At 44.3% G+C, this 16,330-nt stretch overlaps 1 protein-coding gene across 4 annotated transcripts in view; it reads left to right on the top strand.

The window, feature by feature from the left end:
- The window catches only part of DAAM2 (dishevelled associated activator of morphogenesis 2), a 228,822-nt gene extending 213,090 nt beyond the window's left edge, over window positions 1–15,732 (top strand). For all 4 annotated transcript variants that reach the window (XM_077925643.1, XM_077925642.1, XM_077925644.1 and 1 more), the window contains 3 exons: window positions 1,466–1,597; window positions 11,048–11,218; window positions 14,595–15,732. In XM_077925643.1, the coding sequence (XP_077781769.1) occupies window positions 1,466–1,597; window positions 11,048–11,218; window positions 14,595–14,813 (522 nt within the window). In that variant the 3' untranslated portion in view covers window positions 14,814–15,732. The remainder of the gene's footprint in view (window positions 1–1,465; window positions 1,598–11,047; window positions 11,219–14,594) is intronic.
- Window positions 15,733–16,330: the final 598 nt, after the last annotated feature.

The following is a 16,330-nucleotide window of genomic DNA, read 5'->3' as shown; positions in this document are numbered from 1 at the left end:
AGCTTGTTAAGAAAGAAACATGTCTTCCAAGTCACATTGGTGTAGGGTCTTTCACTTTTGTTGCAATGTGAAATAAAACTAAAAGTTGGGTACTTTAGACCCTGAATGTACTTCGTTGTTTTGATGTGCTGGGAAATACCCTGTGTGTGTTACCCTTAGCGCTTGCCAAGTGATTCAGGAATGTGCTGTTGTGGTTGTTTTAAAAAAGATCTTGTTTAATAGAAGGGGAAAGGATCTTTTCCTTGATAATGGTTAAATTTATGCTGTCACATATTGTCTTATGTTAGGCTTTACTTTGTCTGCAGTGTTTTGTTTCCTGTCTGCTTAATATTCCTCTTTGCTTCAGTCTATTCCCAGGCCTTCCATCTCTTGCCCCCCCCCCTTCATCACCACTACTCTGATTTCACTGTGTACCACTGGTAGCCAAGATGGTACCCTACAGTTGTTGTTGGACTCCAACTCCCATCAGCCCCAGGCATTATGGCCAATGGCTAGGGATTATGGGAGAGCACTGCATGCGCACGCACGCATGCACACACACACACATTAAGGGAACAGCTATGAGACAGCCAGGCCTTCCCAGACTCTCCTATGGCAATGAATCATAGAGTTGAAAGGGACCATGAGGATCATCTAATACAACTGCCTGCAGTGCAGGAAAATTTTGCCCAACATGGGGCTGAAACCCACAACCCTAATGGACCCTGGATATGCTAGGTGCAGAGCACTCGGGCAGAATATTTTTTGCATGTTTGCCTGTAAAGGTAAAGGTAAAGGTTCCCCTGCCCGTACGGGCCAGTCTTGACAGACTCTAGGGTTGTGCGCCCATCTCACTCAAGAGGCCGGGGGCCAGCGCTGTCTGGAGACACTTCCGGGTCACGTGGCCAGCGTGACATCGCTGCTCTGGCGAGCCAGAGCCGCACACGGAACGCCATTTACCTTCCCGCTAGTAAGCGGTCCCTATTTATCTACTTGCACCCGGGGGTGCTTTCGAACTGCTAGGTTGGCAGGCGCTGGGACCGAACAACGGGAGCGCACCCCACCGCGGGGATTCGAACCGCCAACCTTTCGATCGGCAAGCCCTAGGCGCTGAGGCTTTTACCCACAGCGCCACCCGCGTCCCTATGTTTGCCTGTATATCTCTGTAAATAAAGAGACTAGAAACTTGATTTCAAAAACAAAACAAAACAAACAGTTCCTGAAGATTAAGGGCCAGAACCAGGAGGACAGGTAAGCCACCACAGGGTCTCGGCCTGTGAACATAGGAATCAGTGGTAGAAATTTGATTTGAATTGCTATGTGCTCTGCCACCAGGATGTTTAAGAAGTGCCTTGTTTTGTATGTCTCAAGCCTTGCTGCTTCCAAAGCTGCCCAGCAGACACCTGGCTGCTTGGTCTGAACAGTGTGGCTGCACCTGTTTTAATAATTTCACCAGTCAGTTGCTCTGATCTTCTTCTTTTCTTAGGAGCTGGACTACCAGAAGAGACGTATGCGGGAAGCTGGCGATAGATTTGTCCCTGTCATGGGCGACTTTATCACTGTAGCCAGTTTTAGCTTTTCAGAGCTGGAAGACCTTCTGAACGATGCAAAGGATAAGGTAGGAAAATGCTTTTTAAATGTTTGTTCTTTGATACGGTCCTCCAACCCAAAACACATACGAGGCATGTAACTTTGTTTTCATTTTTAATGGGCTGTTGCACAGAGCCTTTCATTGAGAAAGGAACCTTGTCTGCAGAAATGAAGGCTGCTTCTTTTCCATGGGACAATGGGTGGCTCTTTAATAAAGGTCTGTAATTATTGTTTGAATGGCACGTTTGATTAGACAAAGGTTATTAAACAGAAATGCTGTGATAATGCAACTTACCTGCAACTTCCAAATCTAAATACATCCTCCAGTTACAGACTAATTTTTAATCTCCAGAACTAAGGTCCTTTCCAAATATCTAGCAGTGACCCTCTTTGCCAAGATGAGTTCAGTAGACCCAAATGTACCATTCGTAGGTTACTTCTGGAAAGACAGGAAAGCACTGAAGAACTAAAACTCTGATAGCTAGCAAGGGTGCATATCTTGGAAACTGGGGCTGGTATTAGCTTTCCAATGTATCACCTGGAGCAAAACAGACACTTCTTTTTCCACCTGATAACATTTGTGTTCAGAGAAAAGCATGTACATCATGTCCCAAGAGGCAAATTGTAAAGTGGCAGGAGAGTAGACCTTCAACTTATTTGCTCCTGACTAGAAGTTGGCACTAAGCCTTCAGTATCTAGGGTGGGGAAGAAACATAAGAAAACGTTATAAAGGCACAAGAATGTTTAAAGAAGAACAAGTCACAATGCAAACAAGGTGTAACAATAGCAAACGTGTCCTGCTTTGCTAGTGTGATAAAGGCAGCTAATAGCACCAAGAAAGTCTGTTACACCTTGGCCCATTTTTTCTCTTTTATGTAAGGAGCTTGAGAAAACACAGGCCCTTTTGGTGTTGTGGTTGAACCTTGCCTGAGTGGCGAGGTTTCCTGATTTTCAGCCACTTCACATTACCCCTGAAGTTGGTGCTTTCTGTTATAAGTTGATCCTATCACATCACCCCCCTGGATGCTTTGGGCAGTTATTGTCTCTGCAACATGTGAAATGCCCCTTCTTTCGTAGGCTACATCATGTAGGAATTCATATTTTGGGGAGCCACTGTTCTCTAACTCAGCCTTGTAGTACCGACTATGTTTTGTACTAGAACCCTGATACCTACCTACTGGAGTTTGGTGCAAAAGAATAAAAGAATTCTGAGCCCAGGAATTTGTTTTAAATAACAGATATGCATTGAGCTTACACATTTCTTCCATACAAAAGCCCCCTCCTGCAGGGGCGGTGGCGTTTTGTTAATAATGTTTATTAAAGATTTCCAAAAAAAGTTAACAACCCAACAAAGAAAACCACAAGAAAAACAACAGCAAACAAACATCAAAAAATCCCAATAGAAAAAACACCCCAGAAAAAGAAAAATACAACAAAAGAGTTTAGTACAAAAAGAACACTCTTTCATTTTGATAACTTTCAATACCTTATTCTCATTTACTTCCACCCACCTTCCCTTCTTGTATTCCAATTTAAAAATTAGTTCAGCAAGATCATTAACTATTCATCTTAAGCCTTTAAGTTTTGTTGTTGCCTTTCTTAAACAATTGAGAGCAAGAAATCCTTGCTGATCTACTTCAGATCACCCAGAGACCCACCAGCAGATCCCAGGCTACCTTCTGCTCAGCCCTGCTCTAACCCAGATGCTTTATGAGCCCTTCAGCCTTGTGCTGTCATCCATTGCATTTGCTGGGGTTGTGGAAAATATTTTCCTGTGCCATCTGATGTACATCTGTTATTCACCTCACTTTTAGTTTGCTAGTGAGTCTGTTTCAAATAGTGCACTGTGCACTATTAGGAACATGGCTGCTAGTGCCATTGTAGAGATGGGGAGGGCAGGATTTGGTTCAGTTCGCATTGTAATGTGAACTTACCAGACTTGAACTTCCTGATACAATATGAGGACCAAACGGCAGTTATCTTTTGAAATTCAAACTGCTCCGAATTTTGTGACGGAGTTAGCCAGCCAAGTAATGTGTACAAAAATGGATATGTTTAGGCAAAGTATGCATAAAAATCTTTGTGAAAATAACATGCAAAAATACACATATTAGGGGAGATTGCTTGCAAAAAAAAGTGCATTAAAATGTTGGATTTTCATGAGGACTTTAAAAAAAATCACAAACTGATGCAGAAATGTGGAGAAGGAAATTTAAGATTGAAAAAAAGAGAAAGAGAGAGAGAGAGAGAGAGAGAGAGAGAGAGAGAGACTGAAATTGACAGATTCTGCCATGAGGGGAAAGCCAAGCTGTTCTGATCTGCGGGGCAGCGCCACCCGGTGGTGCTCTCAGGTAATGGCGCTGCTGCCTGGGCCCCAGCTTGACCTTCCAAGTGCAGCGTGTTTAGCCAGCTGTTTAATCCAGCCCTGCTATCTTGTATCATGACACATGACAGGGCCTCACTCTCTACGTTATGTTGTTTCAAAATGTGCCACAGCCCAGCTCTGACCTTTTAAAGTTATAACTGTCTCTCTCCTCCGTGAGTGTGTCTGTTTTTCATGGCTAAGATGAGTTGCCTTGCAGCGTAAAAAACAAATGCAAAAGGGGGGAGGTTTTAATTTTAAAAAATGGGAAATGGAAATGTTATAAAAATGAAATACACAGAGTGTTTTATCTGGCTTTCCTCAAAATTAATGTCCTTTATCTTAAAGCAACAAGCCTGTTATTTCAAGCTGTCAGCTGTCTGTCTTTGAGCCCCAGGTTAATATAGGATTGGTTTGGATACTGTTCACATATAGCACTTTGCTTCCCAGACCCTTCACTTTTTGTTTGGTTTCTCTTCATTAACGGGACCTTTGTTTCTGGGTTGTTTTCTTGCTTCTATTTCTGTCTGGACCCAGTGGCCTGAGGGAATAAAATATATAATGAGCAAGCAAAAGGGAAGAATGAAGGAAAGTTAGCCAAAATTCACATTTCCCTGAAAAGGCCTGGTGTTAAGTGGGGATGTTAACCAAGCTCAGTTTCTAGGGTTATTTATTAGGGAAAGGGCACCTTACCCCTCATACAGAAATCTCCTTAGCCAGGGCAGGAGCTCAGTGGTGGAGCATCTGATTTGCATGCAGAAGATCCCAGGTTCAATTCTTGGCCTCTCTAGGCAGGACAGAGAGAGACTGCTGCCGGAAACCATTGAGAGCCACTGCCAGTGTAGACAGTGCTGAGATAGACGGACCAATTGTATGACTTGGTATATCACAGCTTTCTGTGTTTATATGTTCAGATTCTAAGAGCCTTGGGGTCAACCCGTGGCCTAAGGCCTTTCTCTTCCAAGCACATCACTGGTAAAACAGACTCTCTTTTAATCACAGCCGAAATCTTTATCGGTACAGTGTGGATGTTTGGCTCCTCATGCCTGATAGGGTCCTGCCATTTAATACTTTTCCATACTTGAGGACACAGCTACTGCTGCTGCTGCTGCTGCTGCTGCTGTTGTGAATTAATGCGGGGAAGGTTCCAAGATGGCGATGGCTTAGCAAGCAGGCTTTGGAGCTCCGCAGATAACAGGACTGTAATTAGCGTTGATTGCCACCCAGGGAAGTAATTTTTCCTTTTTTTACTTCTCTGCTTTTAAACTTACCAACCTACTGAGATTCTAACAGCTTCTTCTTCTTCTTCTTCTTCTTCTTCTTCTTCTTCTTCTTCTTCTTCTTCTTCTTCTTCTTTTCTTGTGAGGGGCACTCTATTTTTACACCAGTAGAGTGTCCCTAATTTCTGAGACATGTTGTGAGGAATTCTGAGGATTTTGTTGTTGTTGCTGATGCTGAGATCTACAGATGAAGGGTGGCATGCAAATTAAATGAATAATAATAATAAATAATGTTAAATGTGGGGCATAGTGAGGGGAGGATTACCTCTTTCTTTCCCTAGTCCCAGTCAGAACAGAAACCATCCAGCTTTGGGCTTTAGGTGTCCTGTTTCTAGGAACACCAGTAGCACCGGCTTGTGGCATATTCAAGGGAGGGCCAAAGAGCAAGGTTAGGTCACACTAACCTTGGGCCAAGTCTAGGACAACAAGGGGGAAAGTCTGTATTGGTGATTTCTGCTTAGATTGAAGCTGGGAGAGGAGAAGTAAGACTTTCCTTACTGCGTGCTATGTTTGCAGTAGGAAATGCACTAATCCCATGTGTGCACCATAATTAAACCAATTAAAATAAACCAAGTAGTTATGCAGTATAATGCGTTCTTGACTTCCAAAGACTACCTCTGAGTTGTGAGCTTTGGAGAATCATAACATAGCCTAGTGAAGAGAAACAGATCCTGCAAAACAATAGTCCCTCAACACAGCAGGGAATGCCCATATCATACCCCATGGCATGTGCTTTACAATGCCTGAGAACCTGAGCTGCAGGTTACCCCGCATAATGCTTAATCCAGCTCAGCAAATGAGAGCTTTCCGTCTATTTGTGCTAGCTATGTCAGTATCTTCCAGTCATGTATCCTTTCCATCACTTGCTGCAATTTGTTTCTGGTGTTCCGAGGATTAAGAATTCAGGGTTTATTTTCATCCCAAACCGGATTTAATCATACTGGGGAAGGAGAATCAGGTTCCTGGTTCTGCTAAGCTAATTGAAGTGTCTCCCCACAGCAAAGCCAATCATGTCTGGAAGTGGCTGCATGCACCTTTGCCAACATAATGTTCTCAACGAGAGATGCTTAATTCTAATTGCTATAACATGCCCCATCAATCTGTCACTCCGTACAATCATGTGCGCAGCTACTATTCTTGAACCAAGTTCCTTTTCAGCTTCTACTGGAGGAGCTCACAGCTTTCACTCCTCATCAAGCCCTGAGCTGCCTTTGGAGCCAGGAAGGGAATATTCTGTCCTTAACAAAACTGGAGCTATTTCTCATGCTCACTTTACTTTCTTACTTTCTTTCCCCACCCCCTGCTTTAAAAATAAAATAAAATTATATATGTATGTATGTATGTATGTATGTATGTGTGTGTGTGTATATATATATATATATCCCCAGATGTGTTTCCCAGGGCCTGAAATTGCTCCATTCTCAATGGTCTCTCTGTGTTTGTTGAATCAGGAGTGCTGTCTCCACCATGGAAACTTCTTGCAACTGGCCAGTACGGACGGAGGCCAGAATACTCAGAAATTCCACGATACTGTTACTTTTAGCAAGAAAACACTCATGAATGTGATTTTTATCAACACTAGAATGGGTCTAGCTTTAAAAGCTTTGGCCAATACACTGAAGAACAGTGCCAGTCATTGGAATTAAACACCTTTCTGTATATGGATCTGGCTTAATGAGCACCGAGGCCTAAATGGGAAGGAGCACAACATCTCACCCATCATGATGTAGAAATGCACTGCCTCATCCTTGTTCCCAATGATCTTCCCCCAACCTGCAGGTGAAGGACCCTTGGTCCCCTCTTCCAATCGAAGAGGAATGCAAATAATGTGATTCCCCCATCATTATCTGATTAGCTCCCTCTGTCTCTCTCCAGTGGGTGTTGGGAGCTACTGCTTTCCTGGCACACCATAAACAGGAAGCAACAACAAAACTACATTTACTTTGTGTATTACAAAGCAAAAAAGCAGTTCCATGTTTCTGTGCTCATAGACTGAGGGTGTAATGGCAGAATCAGGCTTTCTCCTGATTCATGGTGGGTTCTGGAGTCAAGGAATTTGGGAGGTGGGTATGCATAGTATCAGCAAGCAGCATTTACAGGATGGGGACAAAAAGCCATGAGTACAGAGAGAATTTGTTGCCAAGTGTTGAAACACGTCTGAGAAGCATTTCACAGCTGGGATCAACAGGATCCAATGAACAAGGAAGGGGGACCAGAATTCAGCAGGTTTTCTGAGCCAAGGCAGTACCAATACAAACCAGTAAGTCTTATCAACCAGGGTTGCCTATACTGTACAGCCTTAGAGTCAGACACAGGTCAAATTTCAAAATGCTTTTAAGATGTCCAGGTCTAATTTCTGTGTTATCTAGAGCAACCACTCATTTCTTAGTCCTCTTCCCAAAATCAAACTGCTGAATATGCGAATTACTGTGGAAGTAAATGATGCCTAGGTTGAGGTTTCATTAAATGATGTTTGAATGGCCAGATTTACAATAGTCACGAACCTCAGGCTTCCCTAAGAAAATATTAGAAATCCTAACCACCAAATACCTTTCCTCAACCTACTTTGGCCATTCAGTATGTGTAAAGTAGTCTATTTTTAGCCTGTCACTTAAAATCTTATAGGCATTAGTGGATGATATATTAATAGAATTGACTGACGTGTGCAGGAAAGCAGAACAAGACTGAGCAATCAAAGCCCTAGTCTCCGAATGGTGCTGTAGACCAGCGATCTGGCTGTGAAACAGACTGCAGTCTTCTCGCAATGAGAAGAATATGCCCCTAGCAGAGAGGCGCTTGAACACACAAAGTTGTTGGTCAGTCAGAACATCTACATTGGGTGGCACATAGTTTGGTTGTTACTTAGATTGATTTTACTTGTGGTATTGTTTTATTGGGAGAGCCAGTGTGGTGTAGTGGTTAAGAGCGGTAGTCTCGTAATCTGGGGAACCGAGTTCGCGTCTCCGCTCCTCCACATGCAGCTGCTGGATGACCTTGGGCCAGTCACACTTCTTTGAAGTCTCTCAGCCTCACTCACCTCACAGAGTGTTTGTTGTGGGGGAGGAAGGGAAAGGAGAATGTTAGCCGCTTTGAGACTCCTTAAAGGGAGTGAAAGGCGGGATATCAAATCCGAACTCCTCTTCTTCTTCTTCTTCTTCTTCTTCTGCTTTGAAATTCTTTTGTGTTTTGAGACGCTGCATATAAATTTAGCAAATGAAAATAAATATGGGAGTCAGTACAGTGGTACCTCGGGTTACATACGCTTCAGGTTAGACTTCGCTAACCCAGAAATATTACCTCGGGTTAAGAACTTTGCTTCAGGATGAGAACAGAAATCGTGCTCCGGCGGTGCGGCGGCAGCAGGAGGCCCCATTAGCTAAAGTGGTGCTTCAAGTTAAGAACAGTTTCAGGTTAAGAAAGGACCTCCGGAATGAATTAAGTACTTAACCCGAGGTACCACTGTACTTAAAAGGGGAGGATAAATATTCCCTAACATATTGAAATGGCTCAGATATTGGTAGAGTAAAGGTAAAGGTATTAGGTCCAGTCGTGGCCGACTCTGGGGTTGTGGCACTTATCTCGCTTTATTGGCCGAGGGAGCCGGCGTACAGCTTCCGGGTCATGTGGCCAGCATGACTAAGCAGCTTCTGGCGAACCAGAGCAACCACAGAAACGCTGTTTATCTTCCCGCTGGAGCGGTACCTATTTATCTACTTGCACTTTGACGTGCTTTTGAACTGCTAGGTTGGCAGGAGCAGGGACTGAGCAATGGGAGTTCACCCCGTCGCGGGGATTCAAACCGCCGGCCTTCTGATCGGCAAGTCCTAGGCTCTGTGGTTTAACCCACAGCACCACCCGCATATTGGTAGAGTAGGGGAAGGCAAATATACAGCTGTTCTTCTGAATGACAGCCTTGCATTTGTCACCATATCTAGTTTGGCCTAATAGAAGGATCTTTGGAGGGAAGAAGAAAGCAAGCAAGTTCAGAGTTTGGGTTTATTTGTTTTGAAAAATAATGGCTCAGCCAGTTTCGAGATGGAAAGGGAGCTGAGTGGCATGCAGTTCTTCTCAAGGTACACAGAGGGTGCCTTGCTGTGTTCCCCTTTGCATTTTGAGCATTTAACCATTTGCAGGAGCAATCATGCCCAGTCTTGATGGCATCTCACGGAAAAGAAATGCCCCCTGTGTTATCCTTGACCATGGCGTCTGCCATATGAAACTCTGCACTGCTCACTTACATAAAAGGAAGCATAAGCCCACAGGCATTGCTCCAGCTTCAGTAGCACTGCAGCATAATGTCAGTGTTTTGGGGATGAGCGAATGACAGGACACAAGAAACGAAGCAAAGCTGTCTGTGGTGGTAAAGATTTTGAAACCCCAGGGAGATCACCATTTGTGAACTCAGATGAGATTATTGTGTCATTTCTTTTAAGTCAGGCAGTTTCTGGAAAGAAATTGTGGCAAGCTGGGGAGTACACAAGCAAGCTCAGTTTGCAATGCACACAGGGTTGCAGGGTTAAGGGCCTGTTGTCAGGAGGATGCACTGGAAAGGGAGGTTTGTACATTTTGTGTCCAACAGAGAGGCTTATTGAGGTGGTGAAAGTCATGTGTCATGAATAAGCTTGTTCATTTCTTCAGCTGCTGTGAGGACAAAACTATCGTGTATCTCATGATGTGCATATCCATTGGGGTGTGGTGGTGAACCAGAATGCCAGGGTCCATGGAGTGTATTAAAAAATGGAATATTTAGCAGACCTAACAAAACAAAACAAAAACAGATGTAGGGGGTAAGGATTGGTGAGAAAAAATTCAATGATTGCTGTGATTTCACCAAATCTAAATCATGGCTGCCTTGTGACAGATGCATTATCAGTTGGCAGCTACCAAATGCTTCTTTTAGCCTCTGCATTCTCCTTATAAAAGAATGAGAGTAATGTCTCCACACTGTCCATTCTTATTTACTATGCTCTCCCCCCCCCCCACTCATCAACCACATGGTCTAGCCATTGTTTCATTTCTCCTAGGAAACAACCTTTTATATTGGGTGTGAGGTCTCTTAAAGTAATTGCCCAACAAAATCTCTGTATCAAAATGCTGTGTTGTTCCTGTAAGAGCCTCTTAATTCTGGCTTTGCAGGTAATCGGGAGGGAAAGAAGTTGGGCAGAACCTGGGTGCCGTTTAACCGTTGTCACCGCTGCCATCAGCATTTCTGCACTGGGGTTCAGAGTTGAATTTATACCTAAGGTGTTGACGTACCTGACCTGCTTTGTTGTTGTCGTATGAGTGTGTGTGTGTGTGTGTGAGAGAGAGAGAGAGAGAGAGAGTGCACAAACCACTGCTCAAGCCTCACAACTGACAGCCTCAGTATCAAATTCTTACAAGTCAAAGCTTATCTCAAACTCCTTCTGGCGCCCGTTTGCTTGTTCTAGGAGAAATGTTGCCACCAGTTCTGGCTCACTTGCTCATTACACCAAATAAGCAATGCAGCATGGTGCCTGGCAAATGTCGGCAGCCACTTTATTGTGTCTTAAGATGGCCTCATGATGAACGAGAGCTGAAGCCTTAGCTGCTTCATGCTTATTGTGTGGCCTGCCCTAGACTTGGCTAGCCCAGCTCTCCAGACTGGTGAGGCAAAGGGAAAATTAAAATGACAAACCCAATCCCTTGGTCTGCTGGGTATAGATGTGAATTTTCACTAGGAATAAAAGGGGGGGAACGACACATTTCACTTCATAACACACTTGTGCCTTTTCTTTCCCATTCTAATTGCTGTGTGTCTGTGTGTTTGTGGTTTGTTTGTTTTTTTTTTAAAAATCTTTCTTCCTTTCCCTGACAGTACGCCAAGGCACTGAAGCACTTTGGAGAGCATGAGGGTAGGATGCAGCCAGATGAGTTTTTTGGCATCTTTGACACCTTCCTGCAGTCCTTCACAGAAGCCAAACAAGATCTGGAGAATATGAGGAAGAAGAAAGAGGAGGAGGAGCGGAGGGCACGCATGGAAGCCATGGTGAGGAGGACTCGAGTGTGTTGGAGCAAAAAGAGAGCTTTCTCTGGGAAGTCGTTTGTCCCTGCATCTTGGGAAGTCTAAGGACAACGTGTGCAGAGGGACATGTCTTCCCTCTCTGCACTCCCACAAACAGTGCGGCCAGCTGTCCTGCACCATTGACCCATCTGAGCTCATATCCTGCCTGCCTGTTGGCCTCTCATTCATGTTCTTTGCCACAAACCTTCCTTGTCCCAAGTGCTCTGTGTGGTAAGAATCTGTCCTTCTCACCCACCTTTCAGCACCGCAATGTCTACATGCTAATAAGAGACAATGCACACTGTGCCATACAGACAAGAATGAAAATACAGTGGTACCTCGAGTTACAAACGCCTCAGGTTACAAACTCTGCTAATCTGGAAGAGTTACCTTGAGTTGAGAACTTTGCCCCAGGATGAGAACGGAAATTGTGTGCCGCCGCCGGCGCAGCAGCAAGAGGCCCCATCAGCAAAAGCATGCCTCTAGTTAAGAACAGTTTCAGATTAAGAATGGACCTCCAGAACGAATTAAGTTCTTAACTTGAGGTACCACTGTACTGGCTGTTTCCAATGAGGAACAGTGATAAATACCAAGGGAAGGTTCCACTGTTTGCCATAGGAAGCATGGAGAGTGACAAGATGCAAACAGAACAATTCATGATTTCCATTGAATTAGATTTTAATAATAGATTAATAACAGAATTATTATTATTATTATAGATGATGAAAGGTACTACATTCCATTATTTGAATTTAATGGCATGACATCCCCTTTGACCTCTCCTGAGTCCAGTGCTTCAGCCCTTGACACCAGATATAGAATCTGGCACAACAGCCCTGTGGTTCTAGCACTCAACCATTCCCCTCCCATTTCTGCTGGACAAAATGTAAAAATATGGGTAGTCCAATTACGGATCTCCATGCATACAGCTGGGGCAGACTGTTGTCTGTTACCTTATGCAAGAAGACACCTGCCATGCAAATGATTTCTTACTTGCTGTCTTCCAAGAGCTATTGCAAGCTGCCTTTTGGTTTGGTAGAGCCGATTCCTTCAGCTGTGTAATGCACCAATTCATTCCCTTTGCTGATTCTGCCTCCCCGGGGGTTCATGTGAACTGACCTCCCTCTCCTAACCTTACGGCTTTCCCAAGCCTGAGAACAGTTCCTCAGCATTCTTCTGCCTCGTTTCATGTTGCCAGCACTTTAACCCTAGCAGTGATGGTCACTCCAGCCTTGCTAAGAATGAGGGCTGCTTTTCCGAGTCCCCCATGAAAACACCCTTGTTTTCTCCAGCTTAAAATGAGCTGTGGGGTGATGTGGGGATGTAGGTCTATTTTGAAGAAACTCTTTCCCAGTGAATTAGTATGCAGCTGTGCGTGGTTTAAAATGTCATGAGCCCATAAGTGTGAAACAACAATAAGGAACAGTTTTAGAAGTGTTGAAAGGCAGACTGTCCAACACACAACTGGAATGGGAGGAGAGGGCAGACCCCTGATTTTCAGGAATGAGAGGCACTGGCAGGTCCTCTGTACTGGAATTTAGGAGGGGAACAGTGGGGGACAGAAGGACTGTGTGTGGCCAGGGCAAAAAAAGAAGCCCTGGGGTTTCTGGGTCACAACTTGGGATATATTCCTGACTCCAGTCAAATCAGTGGGGTGTTATCTACTGAGTTCAAGTATAGTCAGGGTCACATTTTGACACCCACTTCCTGTGTGGGTGGGAGAAGGAATGCATTTCTCTCCCTGTCTCTTCCTCCCAAACATTTAATCACACAGGGACGGCCTGGATTTGAGGCAAAAGGTCCTGCTTCACTGCTTATGTTTTCATCAGCAAGAGTCACATGACCCCCAAAGCGACTTTCACAATCACTGCTCCTTTATTCACGAGTTGTCACACTGGCTTTTATAAAATTGACTCATAAGTGGATTGTGGCTTCCAGCCAGAACATTCGCTTTCAAAGGGGTTTTCTCCACGTCCATGCTCACTTTCATTTTAGATTTGGCCTTAAAGGAATGCCCCCTTGCTTTCTGAACTCATGGGGAAGATACCCTGGGCTGCCACTTCATTTCCCCCCCTCCTTAATTATTTACTGAAGAATTTCTGCGCCTTCAGTTTTGTAAAAGCTGCCAGAGTGACCAACCAAGCAAAATAATAGTGATTACATTTTAAAAATCAGTTATGCAAAATCGTAAACATGGTTCATGGCAGTAGAATCCCTAAACCAAAGCCTTTGTTACTAGTAGGCACTGATAGCTTTATCTTCCCAGAATTCCTCTAAAGCTACCCCCCCCCTTTAAAGCTAAATTGATGTCTATCAGTATGTCTACTAGGAGTGAGTGCTATTGTCTAACTGTGCTTCTGTGTGAAGAAGTACTTCCTCTCATCTGTCCTTCATCTTCCCACATCCAGCTTCATTGGATGAACACGGTTTCTAGAGTTGGGAGAGAGTGGGAGGAGAACCTCTCCATCTCCACTTTCTCTTACTAGCATAAATAATCATATACACCTCTATGAGGTGCTTCCTTACTCACCTCCCGCCACAAAAAAGCCAGACCTTATACTTTTGAAGTTTTTAAAAATGTAATAGCATTTATAAACCACTTAATATCCTAAAATCTCCTAAATTGATATAGAAAACTGCAGCATAAGAACATGAAAAACAGATACAAAATAAAAACCAGTAGGATGCCCATAAAATCCGTAATGGCTATTATATTACGTCTGCATGTACATTATGTTGCTTGTTATGTTATAAACTCCCTTCTGATTTGAATAAGGGGCAGCATATAGATTTCCTAACTAAAACAGTATCATAAAATCAAGAATGAAAGAGTCCAATCGAATGGCAATGCCTAGCTCTCTCTCAAGGGACGCGGGTGGGTTAAACCACAGAGCCTAGGACTTACCAGTGGTTCAAATCCCTGCGACGGGGTGAGCTCCCATTGCTCAGTCCCTGCTCCTGCCAACCTAGCAGTTCGAAAGCACATCAAAGTGCAAGTAGATAAATAGGTACCGCTCCAGGCGGGAAGGTAAACGGCGTTTCCGTGCGCTGCTTTGGTTCGCCAGAAGCGGCTTAGTCATGCTGGCCACATGACCCAGAAGCTGTATGCTGGCTCCCTCGGCCAATAAAGCGAGATGAGCGCTGCAACCCGAGAGTCGGCCACGACTGGACCTAATGGTCAGGGGTCCCTTTACCTTTACCGCTCTCTCTCTCTGGTTTGGGGTTCAAGAAACAACTGATTCTATAGATCTTTTATACAAGGTGTAAATATCTCTGTTTATTGACTTCAGCAGTACATTTTTTTTATACATCTCCTGCCAAGTTTAAATCCATGTATGTGTGTCTGTTTCTCCCTCAACAGCTAAAGGAACAGAGAGAGAAGGAGCGGCGACAGAAGAAAGCCAAGGCTGGCAGCGTCTCTGAGGAGGGAGGGGGAGAGTTTGATGATCTTGTGTCTGCTCTGAGGTCCGGCGAGGTCTTTGACAAGGACTTATCAAAGCTCAAGCGCAACCGCAAGCGTTCAGGGAACCAAAGCTTGGAGACGAGCCGGGAACGGGCAGTGACAAAGCTCAATTATTAGAGGAGGAGGAGGAAGCACAAAGGAAAGGAAAGGACAAAACAAAACAAAGACTTATTGCCACAACAAAGAGTCAAACAAGATGGCGGAGGCTGGCCAATATCCTTCCCCGGGAGACTTGTCTATCTGGTGGCTTTGTTTACTGTTTCCAGGATGAACGGGCCTTCCCATCTTGCTCTCTTCCATAGCCATATAATCTGGAATGGTTATAAAAGTGCCTCTCTACAGCCCAAGGGATTTGTCACCAAGACGTTGCTGTTTGGTAGACGAGTTTGCTTCTTGACATTTCCCCTCACAAGTTCAGCCAGGTCCCAGTGGCGGAACACAAACCGTTGGGCCTTCTGTGCTGATTAGTTATGGGGAGAGAGACTATGGTTTACTCTGTGCCAAAGTGTACACTTTAATAAAAGTTCTCCATCTATCTGAGAAAATTAACAAGACATTTTCAGTTTGGTTTGCTGAACCCTCCTGCCCATCCTTCAGGCATCTGTTGTGGAGTGGTTCTACAGCGTTGCAGCTCCGCTCTTCCCTTGGATTTACAAAAGGCCATTGGTTGAAGCCTGAATGATGTTTTTCGATCTGGAGAAATGTTACTTAGTGGCCTATAACATATAAAGCAAAGCAAGTGATGCTGCGTCAGCGGAAGTAGATGGGACTGCTCAGCCGAAGAAGACAGACAGTCTGTTTGCGACACTCCTTGTTTTTTTTCAGGAATCATGGATATTGAATCTTCAGGGATGTGCCCAGCCATGAGAAAGAATGAGGGAAGGATGAACCACACTCGGAAGAGGGACCGCAATGGGTTTCCAGCCAGTTCAGTTGTCATTGCTGAGCAATGTGGTAGGGAAAGGGTGGCAAATAAGAATGTTCACAGGTGTAAATCTACATCATTTTGTTAGCACAATAAAAATGGTTATTGGGACTGGCAGAGGTAGGATATTTTTTTTCTTTTTTAAACCCAGACAAATGGAGTTTGTCTGGTGGTTGGAAATGGGAATCCTTTTTTGTGTCGGCAGCCATAACTCTACTGGGATGAACTGGAGCTTACACTTTAACAGGCTGGCCTTCTCGGAAGCCCCAGGTCTCCCAGAAAGGGCTGCACGATTTTAATAGTAGTAGTAGTAATAATAACACGCTGCATCGGTAGATAGCTGGGGTGTTTGAGGACTTTTCCATCTGGAAGGGAGTGATGGTAGACTCAAAGGTGGCTTACCCCAGTGGACTTTGATAAGAGCTCCAGAGAGCACAGGTAATTAATCCGAAAATAATTAGTTGTTCCACAGTGGAAACTATCTAACATGCACAGCCGGAACAGCGAGAGGGAGCATACTAATATCTTCCTGTTTCATTGTACCTATATGGCTGTATGGCAATAGAAGCATATAGTGTTAGAGTCCTTATTTATCATAAAGAGGTGAACAGACTGTTGCCTTCCTTCAAGTGAGCATAGGAAAAAGAGGCGAGAAAGATCTGGGTGTTAAGCGTAGCGACAGATGGTCATGCCCATTTCTGGAAATGAA

This window comes from Podarcis muralis, chromosome 3 (assembly GCF_964188315.1).
Source record: "Podarcis muralis chromosome 3, rPodMur119.hap1.1, whole genome shotgun sequence".
Lineage (NCBI taxonomy): Eukaryota > Metazoa > Chordata > Lepidosauria > Squamata > Lacertidae > Podarcis > Podarcis muralis.
The sequence above is the reverse complement of the archived record's forward strand: the minus strand, read 5'-3'. Positions and strand labels throughout refer to the sequence as shown.